General features: G+C 41.7%; 2 protein-coding genes and 1 pseudogene across 4 annotated transcripts in view; 1 reads left to right on the top strand and 2 right to left on the bottom strand.

Moving 5' to 3' along the window:
• NTN4 (netrin 4) overlaps window positions 1-5,261 on the bottom strand; it is a 103,347-nt gene extending 98,086 nt beyond the window's left edge. Inside the window, exons 1-2 of one of the 3 annotated variants that reach the window (XM_045553199.1) lie at window positions 5,122-5,261; window positions 926-1,455 (exon numbers count right to left, since the gene is read on the bottom strand). In XM_045553199.1, the coding sequence (XP_045409155.1) occupies window positions 926-1,455; window positions 5,122-5,227 (636 nt within the window). In that variant the 5' untranslated portion in view covers window positions 5,228-5,261. Of the gene's footprint in view, window positions 1-925; window positions 1,456-4,263; window positions 4,821-5,121 lie in introns of those variants that run through there. The other 2 variants (XM_045553198.1, XM_045553200.1) reach the window with 2 other exon arrangements.
• SNRPF (small nuclear ribonucleoprotein polypeptide F) overlaps window positions 1-15,084 on the top strand; it is a 234,926-nt gene that overhangs the window by 181,990 nt on the left and 37,852 nt on the right. The gene's annotated exons all lie outside the window — the stretch shown is intronic.
• On the bottom strand, window positions 6,550-6,644 carry LOC123640876 (annotated as a pseudogene).

Raw genomic sequence — 15,084 nt, 5'->3', positions numbered from 1 at the left:
AACCACTTATCTAGTCTATATGTTCATGACATGTATTAGAATTAGAAAGATTATACTCTCTCTTCTCTTTTTTCTGAATCAACATTTATTGATCTACTTATTGAAGGTACAATATCCTCTTAATCTGCTTTCATTCAGTTTTCTCTGAATGTTCTCCTATAGTGGGGGGGTGCACTTTTCTAGGTGCTGCCACATAAGTTAAAAGGACCTGTTTACCCCTTAGGGGAAGAGAAATATTAAACAAAGAGAAAACATTTCATACATAAGTTGGATCAGTAGCTAAGGAGGCTGTTTTGCAGAATGAGCTTCAGATGGCCTTGGGTCCAGGATAGACCCAAGTGCCTAAACTGGAACCGATGTGTCTGCAACCCACAGAGAGCCTTTGTGTCTTAACAGAAGCTACCTTCATCTGTTTGCTACGCACTCGTAGAATCTTAACAATAAAACTCCACGTCATACAAAAGTATCCTTCTGACAAACAGATTTTTTTTCTTCCTTGGCTTTGTTTTTATTTACTTCCTATTTATGTTAACAGTATCAGGAAGATACCCTGTGTGGGCTCCAGGAACAGGCTGTCTCAGTAACTCTTCCACCTTCAGAAACACAATAAGTGTCCCACTAACTGAAGAAATCAGTAGCCTTTTAAGCCTCTGTGGTAGAGTGATGATGTATGTCTGCTCTTTCTTAAGATGAAAAAAACTAGAATTTTAGAATTCTGACTTAAACCCAGCCAGTAGGGGATCTACTTGAAAATGACTACACATCCATGTCTAAGGCTGAGAAATAATTTATGACAAATAAAGCTCATGAAAAATTCTAATTTCATTCATGTTCCTACAAGTATAGCTTCATGCTTTAAAAAAAATGTGGGCTGGTAACATTTTTCTACCTTCCTTACAGTGTAGAGTTAAACAGGTGCCCTTACCTCTCCTCCAGTGCATGGAAAAGGACTGGAGTATCTAGAAGTGCAAATAGCTCCCTTCTTGACAACATCATCTTCCAGGCCAAATGTGGCTGAGCAGTTAGTTGCAAAGTACTTGTAAGGCTTCCATGTTTTCCCAAAGTCCTGGGACCGGTCGAGCACCATGGCTGCCGGTCTGGGGGACTTAAACACCATAATTAGATGAGTGAAGTAGAATTCAGCTTCCAGGTCTAACTGGATCTTTTCTCTGTGCACATCCTCCGCTGACTGCCACCACGTGCGAGGAAACCTGAAGGACGAGTCTGCCATGGCAGACGGCAGGTGAGCCAGGTGAGGATGGGCAGCATTGCACTTGTCACACTTGGGCTGCCGACACGTCAGGTCAGTGTTTTCACTGTAGAAGCAGTACAGTTCAGTGGCATTCTGGCCACAGGTGGTGTCCGCCCAGAGTCTTCTCCCCAAGGCCAAATTTCCCATCCGAGGGTTGCAGGCTTTTTCACAGCGTGAACTCAGTGCAGCTACTCCACTCAGTCCTAAGGAAGGGAAAGCATATGCTGTTCAAGACAAACCCATCTGGAAAGCTCTTCCAGCTACCTAGTCCCTCTGCAACAGACAAGGCATCCCCCCTGCCAAGAGCTTGAGACTATCAATAAAGGGGAAGTTCTACCAAATTTGAGCATGAACACTGTTCTGCATTCACAATGCATTTGTGTATACAAGTGTGTGCATGTGGGGGGTGTTTGGTTTTTTATGTTCAGATGTAAAATTCACATAAGAGGAAAAACCACTTTAGGTAAAGGGTGAGAGGAGGGAATATGAAATCATCAGGGTGAAGATTATTGGCCTAAAACTTTTCAAGTACTTAGCCTTATAAACATTTTATGTATTTGAAATATATTTGTTTTTGAAGACAAGCCTTAAAAAAACATGTTTATAAGATCACTTAATTTAGCCTTTCAAATATAATTGGAGTCATTAACATTATCCAACACATTTATTATGAGAATGCATTTAGGAGGAAATGTAGAATTCCATTTTCTTTATATTTTTAAGCCAATGAAGGGATGCATTGCCTAGGAAAAGCAATATGAGATATTTCATATATATACAATGGGACCTCATTTAGGGGGAGGCAAAGCTAGAGACCACTGGAGCTCAAATGTGCAATATCCATTTCCAATATTAAGTAAATGTAGCTACAAAAAAAAAAAAACCCTCAAAGCTGCCAAATGGCAGGAAAGCTTATTTTACACTACAAGCTCTCTGTCTGTTGAGGGTTTCTACCTGTGACAGGTTATATAGTAGTTACCTGTTTGCTTAACAGGAGAATGTTTACAGTCTGGCAGCCACTAACAGCACCTTTAAACATTATCTGTGAACTGAAACACCTTCTTAAAGAAACACACTCTTCCTCCCAAACAAAGGTCCAACAGACTTTAATGTTTCAAAATTACTGAAAATGATAAACATTATCCACTTATTAACATTCTGACTACATATTATAACCCTTTAATTTGGGTTTGTCATTTTAATTATGAATACCTTAAGTTAAATTATCTATTTTAAAGGTTAAAACAGAGAGAAAAAGAGGGAAAAGGAAATCAAACCCTGAATTCTGGCTAATTGAATGTTTCTGCTTCTTAAAAAGCAGTACCGCTGAACTGTTATCACAGCAGTGTTGGGGGAAGCCAAATGACAGCTTAGGCTGAAGCAGAGACTTCTCACACACTGACAAATCCCCGACTCTACATAGCCTTGCAACCAAAATAAACAGCTCCCTTAGGCATTATTTTTTAAATGTCAAATTAAAGTGTGCATTATGCCTGGACTCTGTTTGCCACTTTTCTGATTAGCTGGGGCAACAATTGCTTGTGGCCAGAATCACACAAACACACAATGTGCTATGACTCACCTGTAAAGCATTTCGGGGAAAATCATATACTGCCTGTACAAGTATTTTTAACTTGAAACATTTGCCTTGTGATATTTATTTACAACCTCTCCACGGCTTGCATGTTTTTTGCCATCACATGGTTTGAAACGGGAAAGGTTTATTAAAGTTCACTGTTTAAGGTGCATAAGCAGAAAGAATCAAAGTAAAATCTTAGACCTTTAACAGCTTCTCGGGAAAAGTACTGAAAAATTTTAAATGCCCCTAAACTAATAAGTCCAGAAAAGATTTGAGGCAAATAATCCGTGGGCAAAATACTTGGAAATCCCTAAAGTGACTATCCAAGTTTACCACAGATGCTGCTATGACTCCGACTGGTTTGGGATGCAGACTCTGAAACCTGGATTTTACCGGGTGCCAGAGGCTCCGGAGAGGGGTGGAAAAAGCCGAAGTGAAGAGATGCGTGCGACAATGCTCTCTATCCACCAATCCGTCCCTCTAGCCCACGCTCCCCTTTCTGGAGCAGGCGAGGTTTGCATGAGAGACTGGATGGCTGCAGAGTCCCTCACGTCTCTGCCCCTCACCCACACAGCGGCACTTACTCCTGCCTGGAAACCGGGTGATCCGCAAGGGCGGGGGGTGGGAGGGAGACGCGCAGAAGGGGCTCCCGAATATAGAAACGACGAGCCAGGAACCGGTGGCCTAGGGCGGCCCAAGCAAGCCAGGATGGGAGTGGGAGGGAAGAGGGCATCTGCCGACGCCTCTGTCTGTTGTCCAGTAACCGAGACAGGGAGCGGACCCGCCTCCGACCTCCTGCCGAGCCTCGGCCAGGGTACCAATTCCCCGGGGGCCGCCAGCCAGCCCCGTGCAAACCCAAGGGTGATCACCACCTACTATCCCAGCTCAGAGTCCCACTGCCTTCCAGCCACTGCACCGCGGAGAGGGCGCTCACCGCCGCCCCAGGTGTCCCTACCTGGTTCCCTAAAACCCAGCATGAGGTCGGGGACACTGGTGATCGCTCTGAAGGAGAGACCGGCCCCGGCCCACGCGCGCCCAGGGTCGCCGGGCCACCCGTCCTCATCATTCCTCAGGCCATGAAGTGCCCGGGGATGGCGAGCTGGGTCCTTTGTTCCCTCACAGAGTGGAAAGGCAGTTTTTTACGAGCCAAACCGAGAAAGAGGCCCCGGTCGCGGTATCTCCCGCAGGGCGCACCCAGGATATCGGGTTATCCAAGGGCATGTGTATCTCAGTTGCAAAAAAAAAAAAAAAAAAAATCAATAGTATTTGAAACTGCGGGGCCCCGGGGAAAGGAGGCGGAACATGGCCACTCATTTCACCCTCGGGAGCGGAGCTCTGCGCTCCCAGCCTGGGCTCCCTGCACCTCCGCGTCCCGAGCTGGGGAGAGAGGGAGCGAGGGAAGGGGTGGGGGCCCGGCCGCGTCACCACCCACCTGCGGCCACCGCGGAGCAGCCCCAGAGCAGCAGCAGCCGCGCGCAGCTCCCCATGGCCGGGAGCCGCCGGGTCAGCCGGGTCAGGCGGGTGCGAGAGGGGGCCGAGACCTCTCGGCTGCGGGCTGAAGCGCCAGCAGTCCTCCGGAGGAACTGGGGCTCTTTATTTCCTCGTCCCTCTGGGGCGCCGGGCTCGGTCAGTGGGCGCGGGCGGCGAGGAGCAGCGGGCCGGGGCCGCGCCGGGCGGCGGGGTGACCCTGGCGCACCGGCCTGGCGGGGCCCGGGCAGCTGGGGGGCGGCGGGAGCCCCGGGACCATAGCCGGCCTGGCCGCGCTGCCCCGCCGAGCGGCCCCGCGGGCTCGTCCGCCGCTAGCCCGGGGCTCGGCGCCCGCAGCCGCTGCTGAACTTTGCGAGACCTTTCACTTCCCGGCCGCCGCCGCCGCCGCCTCCTGGGCGTCCTCCTCCGCTCTCACCACCTCCTCTGGCCGCCGCGTCTCGGTCCCGTCCTTCTCCATGGGCAGTTCCATGGGATGCATTTTTATTGCACCGACACCGCGGCGCTCCGGTGCCAGCCCTCCTCCCCTCGCACCTCCACCCCTTCCTCCCGCCCGCCCCCGGCGCTTGACAGCCCGGGCGGTGCAGCCCGCGCGGCCGGGTCGCCGCCGCCGCCGCCGCCGCCCGGGGAGGGGTCTCCCGCGCCCCACCGGGCGCCCCCGCCGCCTCGGAGCCCGCTCGTCCCGCCCGCCTCAGCCCGGCCCCCAGCTGCCCTCGCGCCCCTCCCGGCGCACGCCCTGCGTCTCCCCGTGGCCACCCGGTGCCCTCCAGCACCCACAGGCCTCCTCGGGGAAGCAGTCTCCCACCTTCTCCCGGAACATTCCTGAGAGCGGTTGACTCCCTCTTGGTCAGGTCAGGGCATGCCAAGGGGCTTAAAAAACCGCGAAACAGGCTAGCGCCTACTTCCCACATCCCCCAGCAAAACACACCCTCCTCCTCCTTCCTCCCGCCACCCCTTCTCTGGGAGTCCCACGACCCGGGGACGGAACCCCCCAACTCAGCGCCGGGGTCCCGGGCGCCGAGACAGCGCTAACCGCTGAGTGGCTTTCGCCACTTCTCTGCCGCCTTTATCAGGTGGGCATCTCTGCTAAACAGTCACTGCCTACATGATCCCAGGGTGTACCCATTTTGGTGTAAAAGGTGTTCCCGAATTCAAACTCAGGTTACTAAAAGAACAGGGTCACAAGATTGACTAGTGGGCAGTTTAAGAACATCCTTGTCTAGAGGCAGGGGCATGACAAAAAGAGCTCTTTGGTCCTTCCTAGCACTCTCACTCTATGGAGAGTGTTGTGCTATGAAACAATAATGTTATGAAATAACTGATGGGGAACAGTTTAGTAGCAACCACACGCAGCTAATTGTAGATAGGATTGCTCAGGGCTGGTGCTTCTGGAAGGAGATTAAATAGCAGTTGAGTCTGGGACTTTTGCAAGCTCTGTGAAAATATAATTCTGCATACACAACCAGGGAAATTGGCAAAAGTTAAGTCGAAAGTAATTTTGTACTGCAGAGCTCATTTTGCGCCTTTGAATATTTTCCAGAAAATTACTTCACAGATATCATTCATTTGTTGAGTCTGCTACAGATGAGGACAATTCAGAGTTTTGGGGGTATATGTAGATATTATTTACAGTGACCCAGCCAGGAACTTATAAATTTATATCTCCTGGGAGGAACTGGGTTGAGGTCAGCGTAATCCATTTGGGAGACATTAAAATTATTCTCCTGCCCAACACTGGGAAGTGGCAAAAGGTATGAGACAGCAATTCGTACAGCATCATCCACTTTAGAAAACAAACCCTTTGAGTTTTCTAATATTGGCAATGTTGGGCTTTCATATCTTATACGCTCCTAATAGAATCACTGAAACACCTTTCCAATTTCTTTTACCAAATAAAGGATAGGAAATTATAACAACCAAAGGCTTTCAGCACAAATATTAACTTAATTTCCAAGGCAAATTGAAAAAAAGAAAGAAGGAAAGAAAAAATGCACATTTATTATTAACTTTTGAATCTAGTATATTTAGGCAGAACTGCCCCATTTTTTAAATTGACAGATAAAATTGTTATGTATTTTTCATGTACAATATCATGTTTTAAAGTATGCACATACTGCAGAATGACTAAATCTAGCTAATTAAGATATGCATTACCTCACATATTTATCATTCTTGTGGTGAGAACACTTTACACCCACTCTCTTAGTATTTTTCAAGAATACAATATATTGTTAAAAATATGGAACACTTCACAAAGTTGTATGCCATCCTTGTGCAGGGGCCATGCTAATCTTCTAATTTTAGTATATGTGCTGACAAAGCCAGCATAGAACTACTCCATTTCTCATTACACATTTCAAAAGCATTTACTACCTGCACCAATCCTGCATTGATAATATACTTCCTTGATTGCTCTATAACTGGTTCTTGTTTCCTTTAATAAGCTCATTAATGGTAGAGAAGTCTTTAAAACTCACTTTGTACAAACGTTATGTTTTTCTTACATTCTTTATTATCCTTAACTGGGAACACCTGCAGTAAATGTTCATTAAATGTTTTTGACTGAGTGATATTAAAACTATTGTTATATAGGGGCTAAGGAGAAAACCAATGAACTCCGAATGATTTCTCATGTCGTAAGGGTATCTGTACATTCTACGCAGATACTTTATATATGAAGCAGCTCCCGAGAGAAAAGTAGTCAGCATTCTAATCAACTTCATTTGCTTATATAGTCTAATTTTAGTTACAAATTATATTTTCATTTTGAAGATGCTATCCAGAAAACGTTTACCTATATAAGGAAAATCTTGCTCAATGGTAAGTATATCAGTGCCTACGATTTTGTGTTTTTGAAAATTTCAGTAATGGATTCAGAATTTTTTTATAACTTTTTGAATTAGTAGGAAGCTTAGCAAACTTATATAGAATTGAAATAACAAGTTTCCAGAAGCCAGATAACTGACAAATGAAAGTTAGAATATTCCTGGGAACTTGGAAGAAAGCTAAAAGGGCCTTTAATAACTAAAATATAATAGATGGCAAAAAGCCTATGCACCAAAGACCTTATTCAAGGGAGAGCCCTTCAGGTCATCATTTAAATTATTCATACAAGTTTGATATGTTTGGTTATGATGTTTTTGTAGACCACAGCAGCTTAGAATGGAACGGGATGCTGTTAAAGACAGAGTAAATTGAGGCAACCTGAGGTAATAAGGATGAGGAGGGGGAGGGGAAACTATAAGAAGTATCCATGGGGACCAACCCCCCCCCCCAAAGCCTACAGCAGTCTGAGGCCTTTTAATGAAGAGGCAAAGCACCCAAAGACTATAACGGCATCACTCTCTGTTGTAACTTAGTATAGTATGTGAGGTTCCTAATGGATCACAGGACGTTCCAAATCAGAAGGGACCCTTGAGCCCAACTTCTCATCCTATTGGGAGCCCTCTCCACAAAATCTCTGTCCAGTGGTCATTCAATTTATGTTCTAAAAATCTCAATAAACAAAAGCCTCAGAAGCAGTCCCACTTATTTTTGGCACTGTTTTATTTAACTGGGACATCTTTCTTCTTAAACTTCTATCTATGTTTATAGTTTGGTCGCCTGCAACTGTACAGAGTAAGTCCAATTTCTCTTCTGATAGGTTATTTGAAGAGTTGAAGTCAAGTTTTATTGCTTCCTCTTAACTATCCTCTTCTCCAAGTGTTTGTTTAATTGCCCATATGACATGATTTCCAAACTTTTCACCATCCTAATTACCCCTTACAGATATACTTCAGTTTGTTCTGTGTACCTAGACCTCAACTCCAGGTTTGTCTGATCAATGTAGAATGGAGCAGAACTCATAGTTCCCTTAATTTAGGTATAGGGCTTATATTTCTGTAGTCTAAAAATGAATTAGCAGCTTTGTGATGTCGCCTGATGTTGCATTTGAACCCAACTAAAATCCCCTTTTTATATATTGATATCTTACCATCATTAATAAAAGGTAAAATATATTTTGTTTAATCAAAAGGAATGATTTCCATTAAATTGCATTGCATGTAGTAAGCATTCAATAAACATTAATTTAAAGAATAAATTAACAAACTTGAATTGCTAAATTTGAAAATGATTAAAATTTTTTAAAGAAACTTTTAGTCCTTAATGAACCAAGTATCTATTTTCTGAAAAAGTGATCACCTCTATGGAAAATTTGACTCTTCAACAGCACTGTATACATGTGGCATTACTATCTATTTCCAAAGAAAGAAAGGACTGAAAATAGTGATATTTTGAGTATATCTGATGTCCTTCCTCCATGAAACTATAAACATTATCTCATTTATCTTCACAGCATCAATATGTGGGAGGGAATAGTTGTGCCCATTTACACAAAGAAAAAGTGATATGAAAGATGTAAGGGCCAAACTTAGATCGTATAATAAATATACACAGAAGATAGGACCTGAGTTTTCAGATAAAAAAAAATCATTGTTTATCTATCAGTTTTCCATGAGTACAGTCTTATCTTTCTTTGAACTGGAAGGCTATTGGGAGAAGATAAAATGGAGAATTGTTTCCATTGGAATAATCCTAGATTTTGTTTTCTACCTGGTCTATGCCCTTCGAATGCCCTTTAGAAACATCATCTTGGGAATTTCCTTAAGCTTTAACCTAGGCCTCCTGCTACTGGCACTGTTTCTTATTTCATGTGCTTCCTGGCTACAGCTGCTCATTCCTAGGAAGGGAGTGAGAGCCTTTGAAAAATACATGTGCTCTTCCAGGAAGGTAACCAGTATTTTTCTTGAAGGAAAAAAAAAATGCACGCATGCTCTCTCATGTTTAAATTAATTATATGGAGCCTAGGAAATTTAAAAAAAAAAAAAAAACAAGAACAGTTCTGTTGTTATTACAGAGATAGCTGCTATGACACATTTTAAGCATTGTTTCCTCTAAATGGCTAAAACTTTCTGTACATATTGCTATTTCTAAGATTAAAAGATGCTCTGAGACAAATTACCATTTTTTTAATGTAGGAAAATAGATAAAAGAAGTAATTTCCAAAGGCCTCAGGAAGATAAAAGGACATTAAACAGTATGGGTTGATTCCTTTTATTTATATCTTTTACATAGTAGTATAGTGGATGAAAGCAAGGACTATGGGGTCTGACTCCCTAGGTTTGAATCCTGGCTCCAAAGCTTACTAACTGTGTGACAGTGGTCAAGTTACTTAACCTCTGAATGCATCATTTACACATCTGCCATATAAGAATAATAATGGTGCCTACTTCATAAGGTTATTTTGAATATTAAATGAGTTAATACTTATGAAGTGCTTGCTTAGAAAAGTGCAAGACACACAGGAAGCACTTAATTTTGTTAAATACATAAAACAGTAAAATACAAATCCATCATGTACATACAATCTCTCTTGACCTGTCCCGACATTGGATTTTCAAATTGTATGTAGATAATTCAATAGGCAGAAGCTAAATAGTTGCCCTGGCTTCATTTTAAGTGTTCCTCTACATCTATGAAAGACATTCCACAGAAAATGAAAGTATGAAGCAAGAAATGTTCTCTAGCTTAAAGGGAGAAAGGAATTAGCGTTGAATGAACAAATCCAATTTGCCAGGTATTATATGTTGAACATCGTGCTCACAACAACTCTCTAAGGTTAGGTTGTCATCCCCCTGATAAGGGGACTGAAGCTCAGAAAAGTTAAATAATTGAGCCAAAGTCACAAAACTACTAAGTAATGTGACAAGTCAGGATTTGAACTCCTGTGTGTCTGATTATAAGTAGAGTATTCTTTACATTTCTTCTTTTGAGAGAGGTGCTATAGCAAAGCAGTTAAGAGGAAGGAATCTAAAACTAGGCTGCTAATTTTCTCATTGGTAAAAACACTTGGTAGAATGTTTTCTACCTTAACAATCACAGTTTAACCCCTAGAGCCCATGGGTTTAACCACCACCTACCTTGCTCACTCCAAAATCTCACTTGTGAGCTTCAGAGCTATATATCCAACTGTCTGTGGACTGCTCTACTCAGACAACTCAAACGCAATAAGTTCAAAACTAAACTCATCATCTCTCCTTGCTAACACATTACTCCTCCTGTATTCTATATCTTGGGAGAATATCACAACTATTTATCTACTGAATCAACACAAAAAGAGCATCATTTTCCAAACTTCTGTAAGTGTTGTGAGGAAAAAGTATTTGGTAGTGAAATAATTTTAATATTAGGTTAAACATAGTTAAAATAGGACTTCCCAGAATCTTTAATATGCCATGTTCATTGTGAATCTCCAAGAAATGGAGGCAATATTATATTAAACTGGACTGCATTCAGTTGCATTAACAGAAACCCAACTCAGTAGCTTAAGCAAATGGAGATCAATTTTCATCACATAACAAGAGATCAGACCGCAGATAGTCCAATACAAATGTAGCTGCTCATGGAAGTCATCAGGATTTGTGTGGTTTTCTTTCTCATGGTCACAAGATGGCTGCTCCACCTCCAGGATTTGTGTTCCTATTCTAGGCAAGAGAAATAGAAAAAGAGAGGGAGAAAAAAGATATATGCCAGCTGAGCCTCCAAAAGCTTTCCCAGTAGCCTCACTGATCTGCTTGTATCCAATTGACAGGACTGGGTCACATGGCTTCCCCAGACCATGAGCAAGTTTGGGGGACTAAGTATTTTAACTGGACACATTGCCACCCTTAACAAAACCAAGATTCTACTGGGAAGAAGGGGAGGTTGGATATTGAGTAGACAACTACAGTATCTGTATATGTCATCAAAAGCCAGCAATTTCATCAATGCATTTGGCCCCAGCACCTATTAACATATTCTGTGGCTCCCCGTCATTGGCACACGGAATTCATGGTGCTTGGCTTGGCACCCAAACCTTCTATGCTGTACCGGTCCCTTGCCACCCTCAGTGAACTCCCTGCAGTCTCTGGGATGGACAATACTGCTTCATGCCTCTTGCTTCTACACATCCCCTTCCCTTCGCCTTCTCTTCTCTCCTCCTTCTGGCTAACTCTGGCAGGTCCTTGGATGTTCAGTTGCGACAACTACTATGACACCTTTCTTTCTCACTCTCCTCTTCCAACAGGGTGAGTTGCTCCTCCATCTTCTCATGGCGCCCCCTGCATTACTTTATTGTCCTCAGTTATACTTTTTTTTTTCTTATATATTGAGTGAAAGAAAACCAGGAAGCAAAATGGTCTATATGCTTTAATTGTATGTCCTATGTATGGGAAACATACATAGGAAAAAGAACAGAAAGAAATATATCAAAATATTAGAGATGACTGTTTCTCCGGCTTCTAAACTTTAGCAATACTGTTGCATTGTTATAATTACATTTTTATTTTACAAAATGTAGCAACTTAAGGCAGGATATGACAAAGCAGTGCCTGAAGAGTGGCCTTCAGCCATTCTTGTTTTATTAGCATCAGGTGGAACATTGTGGGCTCAGGAGGTTGAAAGAACTACATGGAGGATGTGGACTTGAGCTGGGCCCTAATGATGGGTAGGTTTGGATGACTGTGGTGGAGGGTGTGGGTGAGCCTTGCTGGTGGTGGTCACAGAAGAGCTCAGGTGTGAATATATAAAGTGCCTCTGGGAGGCGAATAGAGTCTATCAGGAGAGGGGGATTCATAGGGATGGGGGGGGCGGGGGGGAATAGGGAGGAAAAAGTAGGGGAGGGCCATGCAGTTAAAGGCTTTGGCAAGTCGGGCCATTCTGTGTTGGGAAGTTCCACGATCATAGCTGTCATTATCCGAAATGGCATATTATAGATTAGAAAAGAGAGGATCAGGAAGGAAGATTTAGGATCACTCTATGAGGACACCTGGCTCTAAACCAAGAGACTGATAGGGAAATTGAAAAGGGAGGGGGGATTGAAGAAAAATAAAAAATAAGTTGATCGGACTTTGTGTAATTGATCAGGGGATTGGCAGAACGCCAGGAAGAAATTAAGAATGACTTAGTGGCTCTGAATCCAGTTGAAAAAATTGGTAGCTTCTTTTTCAGGACTAGGAAAATCAGGAAATTTAGTTGGTTTTGGGGGGCAGCTAATTTCATTTTGAGCAGGTTGACTTAGTGAGAATGGCAGGCAGTCGTGGCCAGCAGATGGTTAACCTGGCTTTAGAGCTTAGCAGAGCAGTCAAGTCTCCAGGTGCAGGATGGGAATCATTTACATAAAGATACAACTTAAACAATAAGCAGAAATGAAATCTCTGAAAAAAGCAGACTATTTTACAAACATTTACAATCAGTGTTATAATTTTACCTAATTCATAATTTTCATGATAAAACATTAGCCAAGGAAAAGACCTTGAAAGTTATTTGTCCAGCCTCCTTTTTAACACAGGAAACCGAGGTCCATTGAGATTATACATTTAAAACTTTTATTCCACAGGCCCCAGCTTAGTCAAGATTATACAGCTAGTTAGGATTAGTGACTGAGTTGGAATTGCAAATTTCACCTTCTCTGTGCCAAGTACTTTTATGTAAGCAATTGAAAGTGCAGAGATTCTACTAAACTTGTCTAGCTTTATGGCTTAAAACCAAAGACAGTACTATTGTCCAACCAAGTTTTAAAAGGCCACAATCTCCTAAAGCAGCAATTTGATAAAAAACCTTTGTCTATAGGTGGAATTTTAAGATATATGATGTATTACAATGTATTCAAGCTGTTAATTAAGCTAGATATGCTGCTAATTTGGTTTTAGCTATGGGTCTTAATTACCTTGGATATTTTTCAATACTAAACTTGTGCTGCAATTTCAAACACAAGCACCTTCCTGAAAATTTTTATTTCAAATCTCACAAGATTACAGTGCAACTTAGAGGGCAAATCTATGACACAATGTGCTTTAATCCCAAATTCAGTATAATGGGCCTCGTTGTAAAAGAGGCATTCAGATATCAGAAACATCAGGAAAACTTCGCTAAGCAATGTCAAAACCATAGCACCTTAAAGCTCAGTCCTTAGAGCTCAAGGTAATGATTTCAGAGTGTTAATACATTTTGAAAACCTATAAATGAGTTGTAAAAGAAATTGGAAGGCCTTAGCCACTCAAGATTATAATAAAAATAAGTTCATTTATGTTTCTACACACTTTAGAAATAATACTTCAAATGTTCTACCTTAGACCTTTTCTACTTAGAAATGCTATTTACTCACAGAAATATTTTACTAAATTTGAGGAATTAAAACTGTAAAGCCAAAGTTAATACAAAAATATTCATTACTCTGAAGTCAAAGCACATTTTCATGCATGCAGTTAGTCTCTCTAATATAACTATAGAAGATTCCTTCATCATAAAGGAAAAAGATGTCATTTCTCCACTTTCTGTCCTTCCTTCAAAAATGTTTGAATGAATACAAGTTTTATTGCAAACAGAGAAGGAATCTTCTTTAAAAATGATTAATTCTTGTTAGAATGCATGATATTCTGGTATGGACAGAACTCTGGTTTTGATGATAAAATCCCATAGAGATATATTAACACTTTAAAAATAATATTAAATTTTACATTGAAAAGAATCCTGAAGCTGCCGGGGATTTCTCAGTCTACTAATAACTCTATAGGAAGGGTGAAGGAGGTACAGATTACTATCTCTTACTCTGAAAAAATAAAATCAGATCATGCAGACTTGAGGTAATAAGTAGCTAAAGTCAGCAGCTTTGAATTCTTTTCTCAGTCTCACTGGTGTGGTCTGGGATATAGCACTTTTAAATACACAAAGAGAGTCAAATATACTTATTGTTTTTCAGTGTGTACTTTTTGGGGGGTATATAAAAGGACATTTAATTGCCCCTTTGTGGACTTAAAATATCCTGCAATCAGTAAATAAATATCTTGAATATGTATATATTATTCAAAGGAATAAGTAAATAGAGTCCTATATGGAAATAAAAACTTCCCTACGTAACTCTGGATGAAACTGTCCAAATGTGCTTACTCTTGATAGAACTTTTTTCCCCATTATAACCAATAACAATAGCTAGCATTGATTGGGGACTTAATGTACGGCAGGCCTTGTTTTAAACACTCTACGTACATGATCGCCTTCAGACCTCTCAGTCACCATAGGGAGAGACCATCAATCGTCATCCTCATTTTACAAACGAGTACCGAAACTCACACAACTTGTAAGTAACAGAGCCGAGACCATAACCCAAACCACTGGACTCCAAAGCCCATGAGCGAAACCGCTATGTTCATCATGGGTCTTTGGGAATATAGAAGAGCAGTAAGCAGGGCAAACCCATCATCCGCAAAAACCAATTTTCATTTTGGTGTAACTCCTTCTGATCTTATATCTATCCGTACAAATTTTGTTTCATACTCTTTTCACTTATTACTATTTACTTATTAGAAATTCTTCCCAAATATCAATTTTCATGGCCAAATACTGTTCCAGTGAGTAGGTATACCTTCTTCTACTTAATGGTACCACTTATTTGGATACTTGGGCTATTTCCAAATTTGTGCTATTATTAATGATACTATTACAGCTATCTCTGTTAATTAATTATTTTCTTAATCTGGCATTATTTTCTTCTAATCATTAAAATGGAAATACCAGGTCAAAGGGAAGGTACATTTAGACCACATTGTCAAATTTCTTTCCAAAAAGGTTGTATCCATGTGTACAACTACCACTAATATATGGTGCCTATTTCACTTCATCCATACCAGCATTGGATATTATAATTTAAAAATAAAAATTTCCTAATTATGTAAAAAGTGGTATTTTTGTT

This window comes from Lemur catta, chromosome 6, assembly GCF_020740605.2.
Source record: "Lemur catta isolate mLemCat1 chromosome 6, mLemCat1.pri, whole genome shotgun sequence".
In the NCBI taxonomy this organism is placed as follows: Eukaryota; Metazoa; Chordata; class Mammalia; order Primates; family Lemuridae; genus Lemur; species Lemur catta.
This window is presented reverse-complemented; position numbering and strand designations above follow the sequence as displayed.